The 16722-nt window shown below is 41.2% G+C and overlaps 1 protein-coding gene and 1 long non-coding RNA gene across 2 annotated transcripts in view; one reads left to right on the forward strand and one right to left on the reverse strand.

Moving 5' to 3' along the window:
• The window catches only part of LOC125880932 (uncharacterized), a 138265-nt gene that overhangs the window by 15191 nt on the left and 106352 nt on the right, over positions 1-16722 (forward strand). Inside the window, exons 2-3 of the long non-coding RNA XR_007448171.1 lie at positions 1139-1214; positions 11461-11499. This is a non-coding gene — a long non-coding RNA (uncharacterized LOC125880932). The remainder of the gene's footprint in view (positions 1-1138; positions 1215-11460; positions 11500-16722) is intronic.
• Positions 5471-8743, reverse strand: LOC125880929 (zinc finger protein 503-like). The gene is made up of 2 exons (XM_049563768.1): positions 8121-8743; positions 5471-7579 (listed from the first exon to the last, which is right to left on the reverse strand). Exons 1-2 carry the CDS (start codon positions 8373-8375, stop codon positions 6137-6139), a joined length of 1698 nt encoding a protein of 565 aa, XP_049419725.1. The 5' UTR covers positions 8376-8743; the 3' UTR covers positions 5471-6136.

A 16722-nucleotide genomic window follows, 5' to 3' on the forward strand; every position in this document is an offset into this window, starting at 1 on the left:
CACATAAGCAGGTGCTAATTGCCAATGAGCCAAACAGCAGCGGAGAAATCATTAGATTTGCGTGAAACTGCTTTATTCAGTGCTTTTACCAGTTTAAATCACTAGGTGAGTTTGTTTTGCAGAGGAAGAGACCTCTGCGGATAATTCGGCTCTGGTAAAAACCTCCTGGACATCTCGATGAGGAAAAGGTGAGCACACGCTAGACAGTGCTGGGCTAGTGGGCCATCTGCAATAAGCTGAGTAGTGTCAGAGAAACACTGATTTGTAACGTAAAACTGCTTTATGCAGTGTTTTCACTGGTTTTAATTACCTGGTCTGTTTGTTTTGGAGAGGAAGAGATCTGTGGATAATGCGGCTCCCTGTAAAAACCTTCTGGATCTTAAGTTAACAGAGGAGGAATTTTAACTGGGATGAGTTTCAGCTGGTTGCAATCTGCAGTCCTCACCGTTAGATGCCACTTAATCCCCCTAAATCTTACACACTGTTCCTGTAAGAGTCGTTTTCTAAAGAAACTGATTATCTTTGTCTCAGGATGTCAGCCTGACGGGACTGCAGAAAACTTAAAGAGGCAATGAACACATGTTTGCCAGCCCGAGCATCCAGAAACTCCCTCCATGAATATGCCAAGCCTAATTTTAAACCAACAGCGGGGGAACTTTGGCTCCGTTTCCCAACCAGAGAGCACGAACAGCGTGGAAGCACAATGCCAGTGTGTCATACATTTAAACACTGTTAAATTAAAGGCTGTTTACTGTTCTCAGAGGCCATTCATCTTACTCAACGTTAGCCTGCTTCTTGCAAATTTGTCAGTAAGAGCTTCCACATGCCAAGACTAGGATGGGGGAAAAAAAGCTGGGGTTATCAGAGGAGGGTTTTCATAGCGTGTCTCTTCAGTCAGCCTGTAGGTAATTAGCCACCTCCACACAATAAGGCCATAAGTCATTAATCACCCAGACCCGAGCAGGAGTCGACTCACTGTGAGCAAGACGTTTAGAGACAAAAAAGTTTTCCGCCTATGACAGACTTCAAAATGGCCCCTGTCAGTGGTGTGTAAATTATAGGGCATGTTGAGTGCTGAAAGACAAGGGCCCACTGTTTAACTCACTGTTGCTCTTTGCTTTGCTTTGTGTGTTGACAGATTCTCTTCGAGGGAAAATTCCCCTTTTCTCCATTTCCCATCGGCCAGCTTGTAACTCAAAAAGACACGCTTTATTGTGAGTACACAGAATACACACACACACAAGTCAACCACATTAGGATAATCTCAGTGTACCACTTCCTTCATTTTATGATGCCTCAGTAGAAGAAGACAAGCTCCAAAGGTCAACGGCTCAGTAAAACCCAGCTTTAACTCTGTATTCCTATCGTTTACTTTGCTTGTCAGAGGGAGGAAATGATGGAGTGATGATAAATATGGGGCTTGTTTGGAGAAGCAAAAGCCTCTCTCCTGCAAACATAAACCACCATGTTTTCTTGGGATGATGGAAGACACACTTCTCAGCTGATTGAACGTGCAAAAAGTCGTCGTTTTTTTCCCTCTTGCTTCTGTAAACAGAGATCCGCCTGCCTTTCCAGAGTACATAAGCACTGAGGGAGATTTATTCAAAGCAGCAAAAGTTTATGTAACAACGGGGAAATCCCTTGATTGGATTATTAATACTGCTGACAAAAGGGTGTTAAATTCATTATCCGGCCACAACATGTGTAATAAGTGTTTGAAAGCTGCTTGATGTATGTATTTGATGCATGAACCGGTCTCTGAAAAGTCCAATTTCCGCATGTGGCTGTGGGCGTTGTGAGGAGGAACATCAGCTCAGCGTGGCAGTGATGATATCCACCACCTTCAACCATAACAGACAGTGTAACACATGGCGTGCAGCTGCGAGAAAGTGACCATTTTTAACATGAATGTGTCTGCCTGAGCTGATCTGTTCCCCCTCAGGTGAAAGGCCATGAGTCTTACTCATGCTGCACTTCAAAGTGGAACAGGTGGGGCCATCACCGTGATTCAACATGGAGTCACAAAGCCGTCCACTGTCTCATGTCCTGACAGTACTTTACGTTCAAACATGTGGGAAAGACATCCTCTGTTACTACGTAAAGATTGATAGACTTTAACATGGTAGGATAGATATATGTCAAGCGCGGTTAATGTAATAAACAGACGTACCAATTACCTCTGTCCATATGATGCACCAGCTGCCCCCGATGACCTCAAGACCTCCATAATTAAATTATTTTTTTTCTATACTCAAGCTCTTAACAGAAAATATATGTTAAAAATCCTACAAAATTCAACTTGCACGTCAACTAAAACTTCTTGTGCTGTAGATTAGTTTCTCCTTTTTAAAACTTAAAAAAAAAAAACATTACACAGTCTACTGCACAGTATTACTGCTGAGTTTTCTTTGGATAGCATTTACCACCGCAGCACATCTACAATTTGTTAATTATAAGAGTGTGCTGTGTGAGTTGACAACATCTTTAAGGATGTTTTTATCTTAAAAACTAAATTCAAAGCTAATAACAGTAGATTATAATAAAAGTTCTTATGCATATATGCATCTTACTGCTGCAGTAATAGCAACACATCTTAACTTGAGAGACATTTTACTTTAAACCACCCTACGTAGCATTTATAAGAAGTTTATAAACATGTTACAAATGGTGTATAACACATCATATTGTCGTAAGCAGGTAAGGACACATTTTCCAGTGTGTATGAATGTACAGTGTTTGCCAAGAATTATAATTTCTCAATTTATTTTCATTCGTTGTCTGTTTATACATCAACCCCCATGTACTGTAGGCTTATGTAGAGCTGCAACAATTAATTAGTTTTCGACTGTTAAATTAATTGCCAGCTAATTTGATAACCGGTTTAAGTAATTTTTTGAGACAAAAAAAAGTTCAAGTTCTCTCATTCCAGCTTCTTAAATGTGAATATTCTCTGGTTTCTTTACTCCTCTGTGACAGTAAACTGAATATCTTTGGGTCATGGACAAAACAAGACCAAACAACTAATTGATTAATAGAGAAAATAATCAACAAATTAATCGACAATGAAAATAAATGTTAGTTGCAGCCCTAATATTGTTTACCACAGCAGTGTATCTGCACTTGACAACATCTTTAAGACCGTTTTCTTACCCTTTGGTTAAATTCAAATTACTGACAACAGATTTTAACATACGTACTTATACTGACACTAAACTGGGGAAAAACGGTTTCCAGTACTATGCACCTTAATGCTGGAATGACGGCAACAAATCTTTATTTAAGAACACTTTACTTTAACTCCTCATAGGTAGCATTTATAAGCAGTCATTAAACATTAAATAAATGTTTTATAATACACAATAAAGTTATATGCAGATGTGACACATTTTCCAGTGTGTAATCATGTAAAGGTTTTCTATGAGGACATATTTCCCTATACTGTCATTCACTGTCTGTTTATACATCAGCCTCCACTTACTGTATGGCTAGACAGTTACATTAATAAACTTTAATATCTGCTTACAGCTACATTATTGATTTGTTTCTTCTGATTTGGTGACTGTATTGACTGATAGTATAATGTCTCCTCCTTTCAAATTAGGACGTGGCAGGGTCGCCGCAAATTCTTGCAATTATTTTAGACCTACTGGTAATCTCATTATGTACAAATCCTAATGTTAAAGATGTCCTATTAGGCCAACAAGAACACAAATTATTTTTGTGCACAGATGATGTCTTGTTGGTTTCCAGCAGCCCCCAAGCAGCAGCAGAAAAGTTTAGTTGTTGATACTTTTTCAGAGATTTCTGGATATAGAATGAATCAGACTAAATCAGAGGTCATTCCCTTATCGAAAATCTATCTCCAAGCAATTAGAAATAAATGATAACTACATTATAGAAAGTTATAAACACTTCTTAAAAGCTTTTTGGGGTTTCTCATAAATGCTGAATAGGATTAAAGTTTTACAGAGACATCTGAGGCTCTTTACGTTTTCTTTACTGATATTTATTTAGTTTACATAGTTTAAATTTCTCTCTTTTGTGTGTAATAGCTATTTTACAAGATTGTCTCATGTCACTTCAGTGTTTGTAGTTTGTTCTCAGGTCTCTGATTTTTAGTTGGACTTCCTGTAAAAAAAAAAAAAAAAGAAAAAAAAAAGAAACAAACTATATTTATTTTAAAATCAGTGACTTGAAAATTTACTCTTAATAAATAAAAAAAACAGAATTAGAGGACAAGTTAATGCTATAAAATCCGAGAACTGCTAATTAAATGTTACTTTCTGAGCAAATTAGTCCACATGTCATAAGCACAGATGCTCTGCTGTTGTGCACAGACTTTATGTCGTCCGTAAATTAAAAATAATCCAGCAAGTGATGCTATATAATCAAATCTGCTGAATAATTTATTGCCTGGTTTATCTGTTCATACATGAGAAGGATGTGTGAGTCCACACTGCAGTGTCACACATCAATAAAATGTTAAGAAGTTAATGTACAAAGATCTCAATTCCATTTGTCCACATCCTGTTGATGTGCTGCTGTAAATGAAAAAAGATGCGTCACATATGATCTACGCTGGCTTCATGGCTGACTGGTTGCAGTGCTGAATTGTGGGTTAGGGGCTTTATTACCATCTATCACCGAGCTATGTTTAGGACTCATCTGCATGAAGGATGGGTGCGTTTGATGAATGTGACATCTGACCGTTAATGATGGTGATTTTATTGCTGGAGAACAGCCTGATTTACTGAGGATGGATAATAACACTGTTGGCTTGATTTAGTTGATTTGTTTTAAAGGGGCTGATTAAATAGTTAGGCCCCGCTTTATTTCATGCTCTCTGCTTCATGGCTTCATTACAGCGATCACAAAAGCTGTGGAAACGTCCCACATCTGGTGTCATCGTAAATCTTTGTTCAGCCAGCTCCTCACTGATATCAGTGGCTCGTTTGTCTTCGTTAATGAAACGATAATCCACGACCTCGTGATTGAGACGATTCAGCATGTTTTGGTGAGCCTCAGGGATAATGCATCTGAACACACACACACACACACACACACACACACACACACACACTGTACATACTGTAGCTATGGCACCAGGGCCTGTAAGACGTTTCAGCTTCTTGTCACTGTAAAGTTAACAAAACAAAAATATGCACCCCTACAAAAGCCTCACTATTATCTTGTATTAAATATAAAAACATACAACGGTTTTTGCAGTTTTATAATGAGTTCTTTATCTGTACACCCCTTTGTAAAACCCATTCAGCCTCGTGGTAACACCAAAACACAAAAGACAAAACTAGGGTTATGAATAATAGTAAATGAGTTAGATTTTGCCATGACTGTCCTCAATAAATTTAAATATATATAACATTTATATGCATTTGTGTGCTACAGCCTCACAAACTAAATATGGACCAATTAAATAAATTATTATTTAATTTAAAAACCAAGAGAAACCCCTCACAAGCCTACAATCTCATTGCACAGCCAAACTAATTCCCCCAAGTAAAAGAAAGAAAAACTACATAAAAATAAGTGGATGGTTTGACTTATTTCAAAGCTCAGTCTGTGTGTTATGATACATGTATTTTTTGTTTTAAAATCTTCCTGTCTAAAATTAAAAAATAGACCTCTGTGAACAGTGTCAGAGCTATCTGGAGTTTTAAAAACGCCATCCAGGTAGAAATGGGCTTCATGAAACGTTGTGCTGCACACAAAATAAATCAATAACAATTCTGAGGAAGCTGCTCTGATTGATTTTCCATGTCCATCATCCTGTCAAATCACTCAGCACCGGTGGCCCTCTAACCCGTCTGAGGGAGGCAGAATTAAAATAACTTTTGCAAGACTTGATTCAGCATGAAGAGAAAAATCCATACAAAGGTCCCACTTAAATGTGCACAAAAATAGGCTTGATGCACAGCAGGTAAACACAACCCAGTACTCCCTCCTGTGTAAAATAATGCACATTGAGTCTTTAAAGTTATATTATTTTTTATTTTAGTCAGCTTGAAGCTATCGCAAATAAATACACTGATCCCCACATGGATCCAGTCCCTGCATGAAGTACAATATAAAACTCACTGGGCCTAAATCTCCTTTATAAATGTATAACTCTTTGTCTCTACTGGTATCCTAAGGCCGAGGCTGTGGTCAGTCTCTGTCCATACAAGGCGTATGGGGAGTAATATGCCCCTGTGGCCGCGGGTACGGGCACCGGGGCCCCGGGTGTTGGCAGCGGGCTCTTTGAATAGGGGTGATAGCGGCTGCTCAGTCCGAGAGGGTGATGTGGGCCCCTGAGGGCCAGCGTGCTGGGGCTGCCAGGGCTGCCGTTAGGAGGCATATGCATGTGACACGCCATAGCAGCGGCGGCAGCGGCGTTGGCGAGAGAAGACGACCCCGGGTACCCAGATATCAACTTCTCCGTGCCGGCAAAGGCCGTGTGAGTCCGCAAGTGGCTGAGCAGCTCCTCGGAGGAGGAAAAGCGCTTATCACAAGGTCCGTTAGCAGACACCCAGTTGCACACGTGCGGCAGGGGGTCATTGGGCAGCATAAACCCGTATGGATATAAGGGATGTCCGCTGAAAGACGGGGCCGAGGTGTGCACGCCGTGTAACGGGTGCGTCGGGTACATGAGCGGGTATCCAGACTTGAGCGCGGTGGCGGCCGCAGCAGCAGCCGCCGCAGAGTCATGTGCGCAATTGGCGCTGGATGCACCGGACAAATGGCTTGTGCAGTGGTAGCTCAGGCAGTAGGGGTCCCGACACAAACTGGCAGACATTAGAGACGGCGGGGATGCTCCTGCTAAGGGACTCGTTCCTGCTTTACTGCATCCCAGCGAGCTGGCAGCAGCAAACTGTGCACTTAACAGCTGGCTGCTGGATTTGGTGGGGTCAAGGGTCATTCCATGAGGGAGGAACGGCTGCGGGTAACCTGCATAGGCACCCGCTAAACTTCCAGGATAGGAAATACCAGCAGGAGGCATGGGGAAAACTGTATGACCGGGCTTATAGGGGGATACGGGGGCCACCAGTCCAGAGCCGAGGACGGAGGAAGACGATGAGGTTACAGATGGCGAGTCTGATGTAAGAGTCTTGGATCCAGATGTGTTCTCCTGGTGTTGGCTGCCATCAGAGGTAATTCCACTTATCCTATGGCTGCCGTTACTTTCAGTCGTACTGCTTTTATTGCTATCAGACTCCTTCTTTTCCTCCTTGTCCCCCGCCTTGCCTTCAGCCGGCAGTGGAGAGACTGATGTGCAGGAGCTGGGGCTGCCTGTTCTGGGGGTGAACGGCTGGCAGGTGGCGCTAGGCACTCGGAAACTGGTTTTATCTCCACTGAGGCTGCTGCTCGTGTCCTTCTTCTCCGACGATTTGGAGTAAGGTTTGAAGCTGGATTTGTCGTCGGCTCCGATGTCGCTCATTTTCAGCGGACCGGATTTGGTCTCTTTGTCACTAGATCCATTTGAGGTCACGGAGGACAGTTTGGAGGAGGACGGCGGATCCGGTTTGCCTATCTGAGAGCACGTCTGGGCCAAAAGAGCCAGCGGACTTTTCTTGGCATCCAGCTGTAAAAATAAGACAAAACACAGTTAATAAAATACAAAAACACACTTGTACATATTATATTGTGTGGTAAATACGCACACATGAGCGTTCCGCGTAGTTTACGCATTGCGCATGAACTTATCTCGGGATGAAACTCAAAACAACTAAGAGGCATTGAAAGAGGGAGCGTACACACAGAGCTGATTCACATGAGATAGAAGATAAGCCTGAACAACGGAGAAAATGACATTACAACACGGGCATCAATTTGCAACAACAAGGTCATTAATTTTCATAACGAGTCCAAATTCGACACCTCCGCTGAAAACCGAAAATGGAAGAAATTAACTCGGATAGCAGGTCTAAAAATCACATTTGTGCAGTATTAGGAGAGGCTTTTCCTTAAATACAGTCATGTTTGTCGGCAGTTATTCACCAAATTTGTCCCGAAAAAATCGGTTTGGGAGCTTTGGGCGTGATTTCACATTGAAATAGTTTCATATGTAGCGAATTGATGCCCGTGTGCGCAAACATTTTCCCATAAACCTCGGTAGCGCTTACCTCGATGGGACTGATAGGAGTAGACGGCAAAGGCTGAAGATACTCTGGGTGTAAAATGTGTCCTGCCCGAGCGGTGAGCATTTTCAAAATCTTTATGGGAAGACGACTGGCTTGGCGAGAAGGGTCTGCAGGAGAGACGGAGTTGTGGACGGCTGGCCGGCTGATCTTCACTGCGCCCTTCTCCCCCGAGGAGCCGCTCTCCCACGCTGGATTCGTGCTATTTCTCAGGACAGAGACCGTGGGCGATGTGATCATGACCCAATTCTCGTGGAAATGGTTGAGAAATACATGTGTAGGGTAAATAAAGCCAAACGTCAAGCCGGTTAAAGCCTTTGGCGGAGATAAAAATGTTAAATCCTTAAAAGAGACGCGCAGTGCGAGAGCATGAATCCGTGCGTATCACAGCCGCGTTGCTTCATCCCCGGCGTCGCTCTGACAGTGTGGCTGCGGGTCCGAGAGCTGACTCGGTTTACGTGGGTAGTGGGCAGGAGAGATCACTCCGCCTCCTCCTCCTCAAGCAGCATGTGAATTAGTCCGCAGATCACAGCCTGTGCCGCCTCCCAATCAAAAAGACATCCCGAGGTGATCGGAGGCTCGAGTGAATGTGACGTTTCCCTCTCACGCGGGTGTGTATATCACATTTGACCCACTCCGAGCGCTTTTTAATTTTGAGTTTTTATATGCGTCTTTGCGTAATTGGCGCCTGGGTGCATGCGCCGCCCCTGCACCCTGTGTGGTTTTGGGGAAGGTGGACCAAGGGGATAATAATGACCCAAACCTCTTTATATCAAGTGATACATATTAATTTACACAATGTATTCCAGACAACAGAGTCCGAAAATGCTTTTATTGTAAGAAGTTAGGCGAACTGAGACCTCTAGCCAAACATTGCACGTTTACACATCCTTTTCCACCCTTAAGGAAGTCTTTTGGAGCTAATTTTCTTTGCATATGTGATATACATTTAGGAAACACGAGTTCAAGCCGTCTGATTGTCTTTTATTGCAAATTTCTTGCACAGAGCAGGCAGCCTTTGCACCACAGTGACTCATTAATGAATAACTTTTGACTCCTAAAGAGAAAAATAACCAAGAGAAGGCCTCTCTGGTCAGATATTCCCTCCAACATGCACAGATATACATCGGCATGTTTCACATTTTCTGCAACTTTCTCCTCTCAATCACGCAGCCTGTCATCTGTCAGTTCCCTGTCCTGCACGCCAGTTATCTGTCAGCTGTCTGCAGTTTTTTGTGTGTGTGTGCCTCCTCTCAGTCATATTCAGGTCAACTACTGTAAAGTGAATCCATGAGAAGTGGAGTGAAGAAGTGATGTGTCTCTCCTTCACTCCTCCATCATAATTTAGGCCTGTTAGTCTGCCTGCCCTGGTAAAACTCAAAACTGCGATTTGTTTAATTGGAGATAAGCTCTGAGGCATTTTTACAGAGCCCCAGTTCTGCTGCAGACATCTATTTAATAGCATGTAATTTTTCAAGTCTCTTTCTGTGTTGGAAATTAAAAATATTCCTCCACATCTCCGCCACATTCAAGCCAAAAATTCTTTCTTTTTATTCCAAGAGCGCTTAAAAAACCTCCTTTTGTGGCCGCCATTAATCATTTAAAGCTTCCACATTTCTTCCCATCGAAATAGACCCACTTATCTTATTACTCAATAGCCTATAAATGTCTTGCTGATCAGGCGAAAGTTAAACATATGCAAGTGTTTTTTGATTGATAACAGGGGTGCTGTTTTCGGCAACGGCTGTCAGGCTCTGACACAGCGCTTTGAGTTATTAGGGCAGAGAAGGGCGACCATAAATTTCGACCGTCAGGCAAAAACTCCTTTATTGTGGACGTGATGGATGGCTCGCCGCGGCAGACACCAAATTCTCGGCTTTATCCTTAAATGGCTGCACATTTTTTTTTCGTCGCCGTAATTCATTACTTTTAAACAGAAAGCTCGAAATCTCCTGCTAGTATTTCACACAAGGACACGTTTATGAATCACCCAGAGTCCGTGCAAACACAGCCATTTACAAGCAGGGGTGGGCAGGTAGGTGATTAGACACAACACAAGCCTCTATCCTGGGCTATACGTTTAAAGATTAAGAATTAATATTATAATTAAAGGATTAATACGTGTGTTTTTCCTTTGAGAGCCCCTCAGAGCTCCCATTTTGTCATGAATTAAGAAAAAATGCCAGAAAATAAACATTTGCAAATAAAAAAGGGGAGTAGACTGAGTTCAGGAATCATTTTTAAAATCTAACTATTTTAGTTACTTCATTGAAGTAATGCAACTTTTTCCCATCTGATTACTTTTTGATTAATTTTATGTCAAAAGAAGTCAACAAAATGTTATATTCTACATATACTTTTTACTGAAAAAATGAATTCATATGTAACCCAATTATAATCACCAACATTTAGTAACTAGTTTAACTACATTCTTTCCAGCAACTTTAACTGATCACAATTGCATTTATTTTGTGACTTTATTACATATAACTACTTATTTTCTGCCCTAGAAATGATATTTTCCATTTATAAAAATGTGAAAATTGTGTTTATTAGACACATTTTCAGTAATGATCCTTTAAAAACCTCTAAACTTTCTTTTTTATTTTATTTTTATACTTTTGTTATGGGTCCACTGACTGTCCTTATCTTTACCCTCGTCCTTGGCCAAAGAAAAATACAAACTGATAAACAAAAACACTGGACAAATAGTGAACACCTCAGAGGCTGGCAAAAACTCCAAATCGCTCTCAGAATCTTATTTAGTTTTTGAAAGGACAAAGTTTTGCTCCTTAAAGTGTTTTCTTTGGATTTCTTCAGGTTCATATAAAATCTAAACGAGCTAAATTGGTGGGTGAGATTATCCACCTCCTGCCTCCAGCACCTAGTTTAACTTTGAGTCTTGATTTTATGTACAGCAGTAATTAGCCTGTTCAGCAAGAGAGAGAGACAACTTCACAATTTATCATCGGAGTTGATTAAAAATTGAAAATAATGGCAATTAGAGTCACAGTGACAGGAGCTGCTATTATGACTGTGTTGTATAATGTATAATTCTATAATGTGTATTGTATAATTCAGCTCTGCATGTTACTAAAGGGTTGATTAAACAAATGTGTGCGTATGATACTGTGGCTCAGTCTGTTTTGAATCAAATTTTGAGCCCTTCTTAGTATTTGACCCCTAACCTCCTGTTTCATATGTGTACCCCCCCCCCCCCCCCCCCAGTGTTGAAACAAAACCTACACCCTTGAATGAAATGATAACTGACCTCACAATGGAGTGTACAAGTAATATTTCTGTGATATCTGTTTTTCTTTTCCAGACACTTTGGAGGCGTCAGGCAGCAGTGGGCAGCATGAAGGTAAGTCACTGCTCCAGTCTTATTATTGTGATCTCTTTAGACACGCACATGTACATCAAAAACATCACGAAGGACCTGTAACTGAAACTATTGGGGGGAAAACTCTGGTGCAAAAGCCCTTGACATATAGCTTGGGAAAAAAATGGTCGATAAATGCTGCATTATAATGTCGAGCAAATGGAATAAGAAATTCCCTCGACATGACATGAAAATTCACCTTGTGGCAGCCGGCGCAGGGCGCGCCACGTCAGCAGCCAGACAGGCCGACTGGATCTGACAGGTAAAAAGGGGAGATGATGGTTAGAAGGTGCTATTGTTTCATGCCGCTTTCTTGACCTGTCAGGTCCTGGTGCAGAGGCCTGGATCGAGGACCTCCTTGTCACATGAAAACAGTCTTAAAAGGCCGTTATCCAGACTATGGTGATTGCTCCTGTTTAATTGATTTGCCTTGCACTGAGGCCTGTCACATTAATAATGGTTAAGTACAGCCCCAGTGTGTCACCCAGAGTGGTGCGTCTATCGGGAAATTAACAGCCTTAACTAACTGCTGTCTGTGAAGCAAGAACTGTGTGATCATATGAGATGCAGTCTGAAGCTGTGATATTTATAATATAACTGCTCTCTGTAGGTATATTGTACATTTTCTTTTCCCCCCACATATATATATATATATTTTAAAGCCTGCCACAGTTTGACCGATCTCATTTAAATAGCTATCTATATGGCTATACCATCATTATGAACTACCATTCAGAGTAAAACAGTGAGCTCTGCTGACAAGTAAATGGTGTTGAGTGAATAAGACTCAGATTACGCTCTCCGCCACTTCACAGGAGCCTTTGACAGGTTGCAGTAGACATTAAGTCCCTCTGATATTTCCATGACTGACTGACAGTTTGAAATTGCTCCCATCACCTTGATAGCATGGTAATGCACCTTGCATGTGGACCGTCTTTAAAGTGCAGGAAATTAGACTCCAAGTTGAGAGTCGCCTTTCAACCAAATATGACAAGAAAATAGACTGCTTTTCTTCTGCGCCCAGAGAGGGAAAAAAAAGGGCCCCACAGAAGCTGGCAGAGAATAAGAGGTTATAGGAGAAAGTGTCAGGAAGTATTACGGATATTATGTGTTTAAGACAGGACATTTCAGATACTTAGAAGTCATACCCATTCCCCTTGACTACACCCAAGATATTTTACTCCCCCCTCACATCTGTGTCAAATACTGTAGCGCTGACTTCATTTGCAAGAGCTCAACTCGGAGCTGACATGGAGAACTTGCACTATCTCGCCGGAAGTCAGACGACGGCAGCGCAGCATGACGGAGAGAGTTAGAAAAGTTGAGGTGCAGCCAAGATCGCGGCGGTGAAGGGTCTTTTTCACGTTGTCTCCTCAATTAGTTAAAGCTGGTCAGGAGTAGGAAGTAAAGCCTATGGAGATTATATGCTGTCGTCCACTTGCCATCAGGTAGGTGAGGATCCTGGCGGGTTGTAGTCATGCTGTAGAGAAGAGTTAACTTCACCTAACCTCCCTGTTAGCACTGGAACCGATGGCTCAATTCAACCTGACAGCTGCCATATTAGTGGTTCAGAACTTTGTGGAAACTTCAAGAAGCTCCTGTAAGACCTGCTGTACTCTATCTACTTGTCTAGTAGCTTTAGGAATGAAGGAAGTGCAATGATGTTGACTTTTGACGACATCGAACCATTGTGTGTGAATCGATTTCATTAAGTTTGATTACCTTAAGTGTTATTTTCATTATCAATGAATCTGTTGGATCTTCTTTTGATTAATTGATGAATTTTTTGTCAAAAAATGGCAAAAAATGCCCATCATGATTTCTTAGAGCCCAATTTGATCTCTTAAAATTGCTTGTTTTGTCCGACCAACAGTTCCAAACCCAAAAATATTCAGGTTACAAGGAAATAAAGAAAAAAAAGCAGCAAATCTTCACATTTGAGAAGCTGGACACAGAATGTTTAAAGTGTTTTGCTTGATAAATTATCATCAATCAAAACTGTTGTTGATTAGTTTCTTTTATTAGGTGACTAACCATTGCAACCCTTTGTTTAATCTCAAATTAGCTGAAACAGACACCACACACAGTCAGTGTAAAATCAAAATTCTCCACATCGACACCCATGCAGCACTCGATGCTGATCCCTCACATTTACTTGTCTAGATTTAATTTATGGAGCCTAAGCTGGGGTGAAAATGTACAGGTAGCGTGTTATGACACTGGAAGCACTGTGCAGGTCGGGATGAATGTCTGTGATGGGCAGATTATTCAGACTAAAGTAGGCCTAAAGAATGATCTTGTCACATTTCACAGGCAGGATTAGGGGTACGCAGGAGGAGCGCTTCAGTCAGGAATTAGCGTCATGTGGTCGGCTGGAGACAAGCATGCAAGGTATTCACCGAGACAGGCTTGGACACTTACTGCTCCATTTGTCTACTTAGTGATCAAATACCGAGGTTGATGGTTATTTCTCTGTCGTTTGTGTTTGGGTTTATATGATACGTGTTCATCTGTATGCCTTTACATGTTGTGAAACTGTGTGCATTTGAGAGATCCAGGACATCTCAAACCGAGTTAATTTAGCTTCTTTGTTCACATGCTCCACACATGTAATTAGACATGTATATTTACAGTACAGCATTAGATACAACACGTGATGCCATCTTGATGTGTAGCCCACAGCAGCACCGACTATATTTGTGGCTTTGCATTTTAAATGGAAGCAAGTGTGAGTGTCTTCAGGCTATCAGAATGAGCTATTACCACGATGATTGAAGAGTGAAGGAGCGCGCGAGCTAAAAGACAAAGTAGAAGGGGCCTGACAAATGAAATCAAACTTCATAAGACCTGCCAGTGGTGTCAGTTGTTATCCATATCTCAAGCGCATTATGGTACTGCGACGCAGCGTACTGCCTTCTCATCTGTCGTCTCAAATTCATCACATTCTCGACTGTTTCTTTTAAGTCACAAGTGTCAGTGTGAAGAGGAGTCTTAATTGACAACTGAGTGGCACAGACGTGGACCGCTGCCTTTATTTTGGTGCCAAGAAGGGTTGTGTTGTTTTGATGAGCTATTATTGGCAGAAGCCAGTAGCAGATAGCAGTCGGCCTGGAAATGAGAGGTGACATCAGACAGAGAGGAGCTTGTCATTGTCTTCAGGCGAGTTCAATCTCGCTGTAAGTTAGGAACAGCCTGTTGAAATGTCACTCAGCAGACTTTCTTATCTTTTGAGGAGAGAAATTTGGTGAAATTTTAGCTGAAATTATTTAGACATTTGCCGTCCGGATTTTGAATAGCTAGAACAAGTTGGCTCGGTTTCAGAGATGATTCTCTCTGGTAAATTAGATTCATTATATCGAACATAGAGAGCTATCACGAGCTTCCAGCCTTCAGATGGAGCACATTTAAGATCTGTAGCCCTAAATTTGCTGCAGTGTTTCTCAACACATTATTTATTTGTCAGATTTCACTAGAAATTTGATTCTCTTGCATAGCAAGTAAACAGAATTTAAGGGTTGATTTGTCCAATGCAAAAATCCACAATGTCTTACTTAGCCACGCTAGCGATCAGTTTGTCTGTCAGTTGGTCAGTCCATCCATCATTTTAATCCAGACTGAAATATCTCTTGGATGGATTGCCATGACATTTTGTACATACTTTCATGACCCCCAGAGGATGAACCTTAATTACTTTGGTGATTGCCAGACTTTTCCTTTAGCACCACCATGAGGTTCATATTTGTGGTTTTGAGTGAAATATCTTGACAAATATTGTATTAACTGTCATGAAATGTCCAACCTCAAGTGCAGTGTCTTTGGAGATCCCTCCATTTGTTCATTATTAGGTTAAAAATAAATATTTTTCCAGTACTTTTTTTATGATCAAATACCTGCAAAATTAAAGGCAATCAGCCTCAGCTGTACTTTGTGTTTATCGCTTATTGGTCAATGTTAGCATGCTAACATACTAGACTAAGATGGTGAACATGGTTAACATTATATCTTCTTAGCATCAGCATGTTAGCATCGTCATTGTGGGCATGTTAGCATGCTGATGCTTAGCATTTACTGGAGCTTAGAGCTGCTAGCATGGCTGCTGTGCTGTGTCTTGGATTGCCAAGTACACTGCATACACTCTGTACTTACTTGTTTAGTTCTCAGATTTGAACAGTTGTCATTTGCCAAAATATATGCCTGCTATATGTGCTTGTTTGCTAATTTAGTTTCTTTATATTTATTGTATTATATTTATTTATATTTATGAATGTCTGTGGCTGATTCCCGCTAGGTCTTTCATCTGCTGATCTACTGAGTTAATGATAGCAGCTGCATTTTGCGAATATTTACAGCTTCTCAAGCAACTGACGGCACATCTAATACTAAAATCTTCTACAGTGAGAATGAAAATTTAACATGCACAAACATCCAATGTAACTCTGCGCAACAATAATATAGCTGCACAACTCGTATAAGGTCAATGCTAAGTGATAAAATGGGCCACTGCTAGATAACTTGCTAGCTAACGTTAGCATTCAGGCTATCATTATTACAGAATTAACCCAATAAACAAACTGATGGCTATCATCTGACAAGAGCATAGGGGTGGTAAATTTGTACTAAAATACAATGTGCAATGCTTCAGTTTGAGATGTGTGTGTTCCCACCCCCTCTGCTATGTGGGGACATGGTGGCCATTGAGAATGAGAAGTGTCCAATGTTCCACAATCAGTTTTTTGACTGTTATGAGTGCACCATTCAGGGACTGGGCAGTGTATTTCGCCATAGGCTATTTCTCAGTTTGAATGCACTCAAAATAGCAAGTGTAAGTACAGAAGTACTTCGATTTGAGACACAACATTTGTCTTTTCTTTAATACTGTGAACATGACAGAAGAAATTGTATTCACCTCCATGGTACTGGGTCGGAAATAAAAATCTGACTATGTGTCCTGAACTGTCCTTTTAATATGATTTGAGAACCATACTGCACTCATCATAACAACTAATGTAAACTCTTAATGCTGTAACTTGCACTCTGAGCACATCTGGCATATATAACCAGCTCACAGTAAATCTACGAGGCGTCTGTAACATGCAACTCAATGGAGGCACCTCTTAATCACAATGTTCTCCTCTAATATTCACTCAGTTGGAGTACAGTGTAAATAAATAGCTCTCAGCGCAGAGCATCTCACTGTACATTGAT

This window comes from Epinephelus fuscoguttatus, linkage group LG20 (genome assembly GCF_011397635.1).
Source record: "Epinephelus fuscoguttatus linkage group LG20, E.fuscoguttatus.final_Chr_v1".
NCBI lineage: Eukaryota > Metazoa > Chordata > Actinopteri > Perciformes > Serranidae > Epinephelus > Epinephelus fuscoguttatus.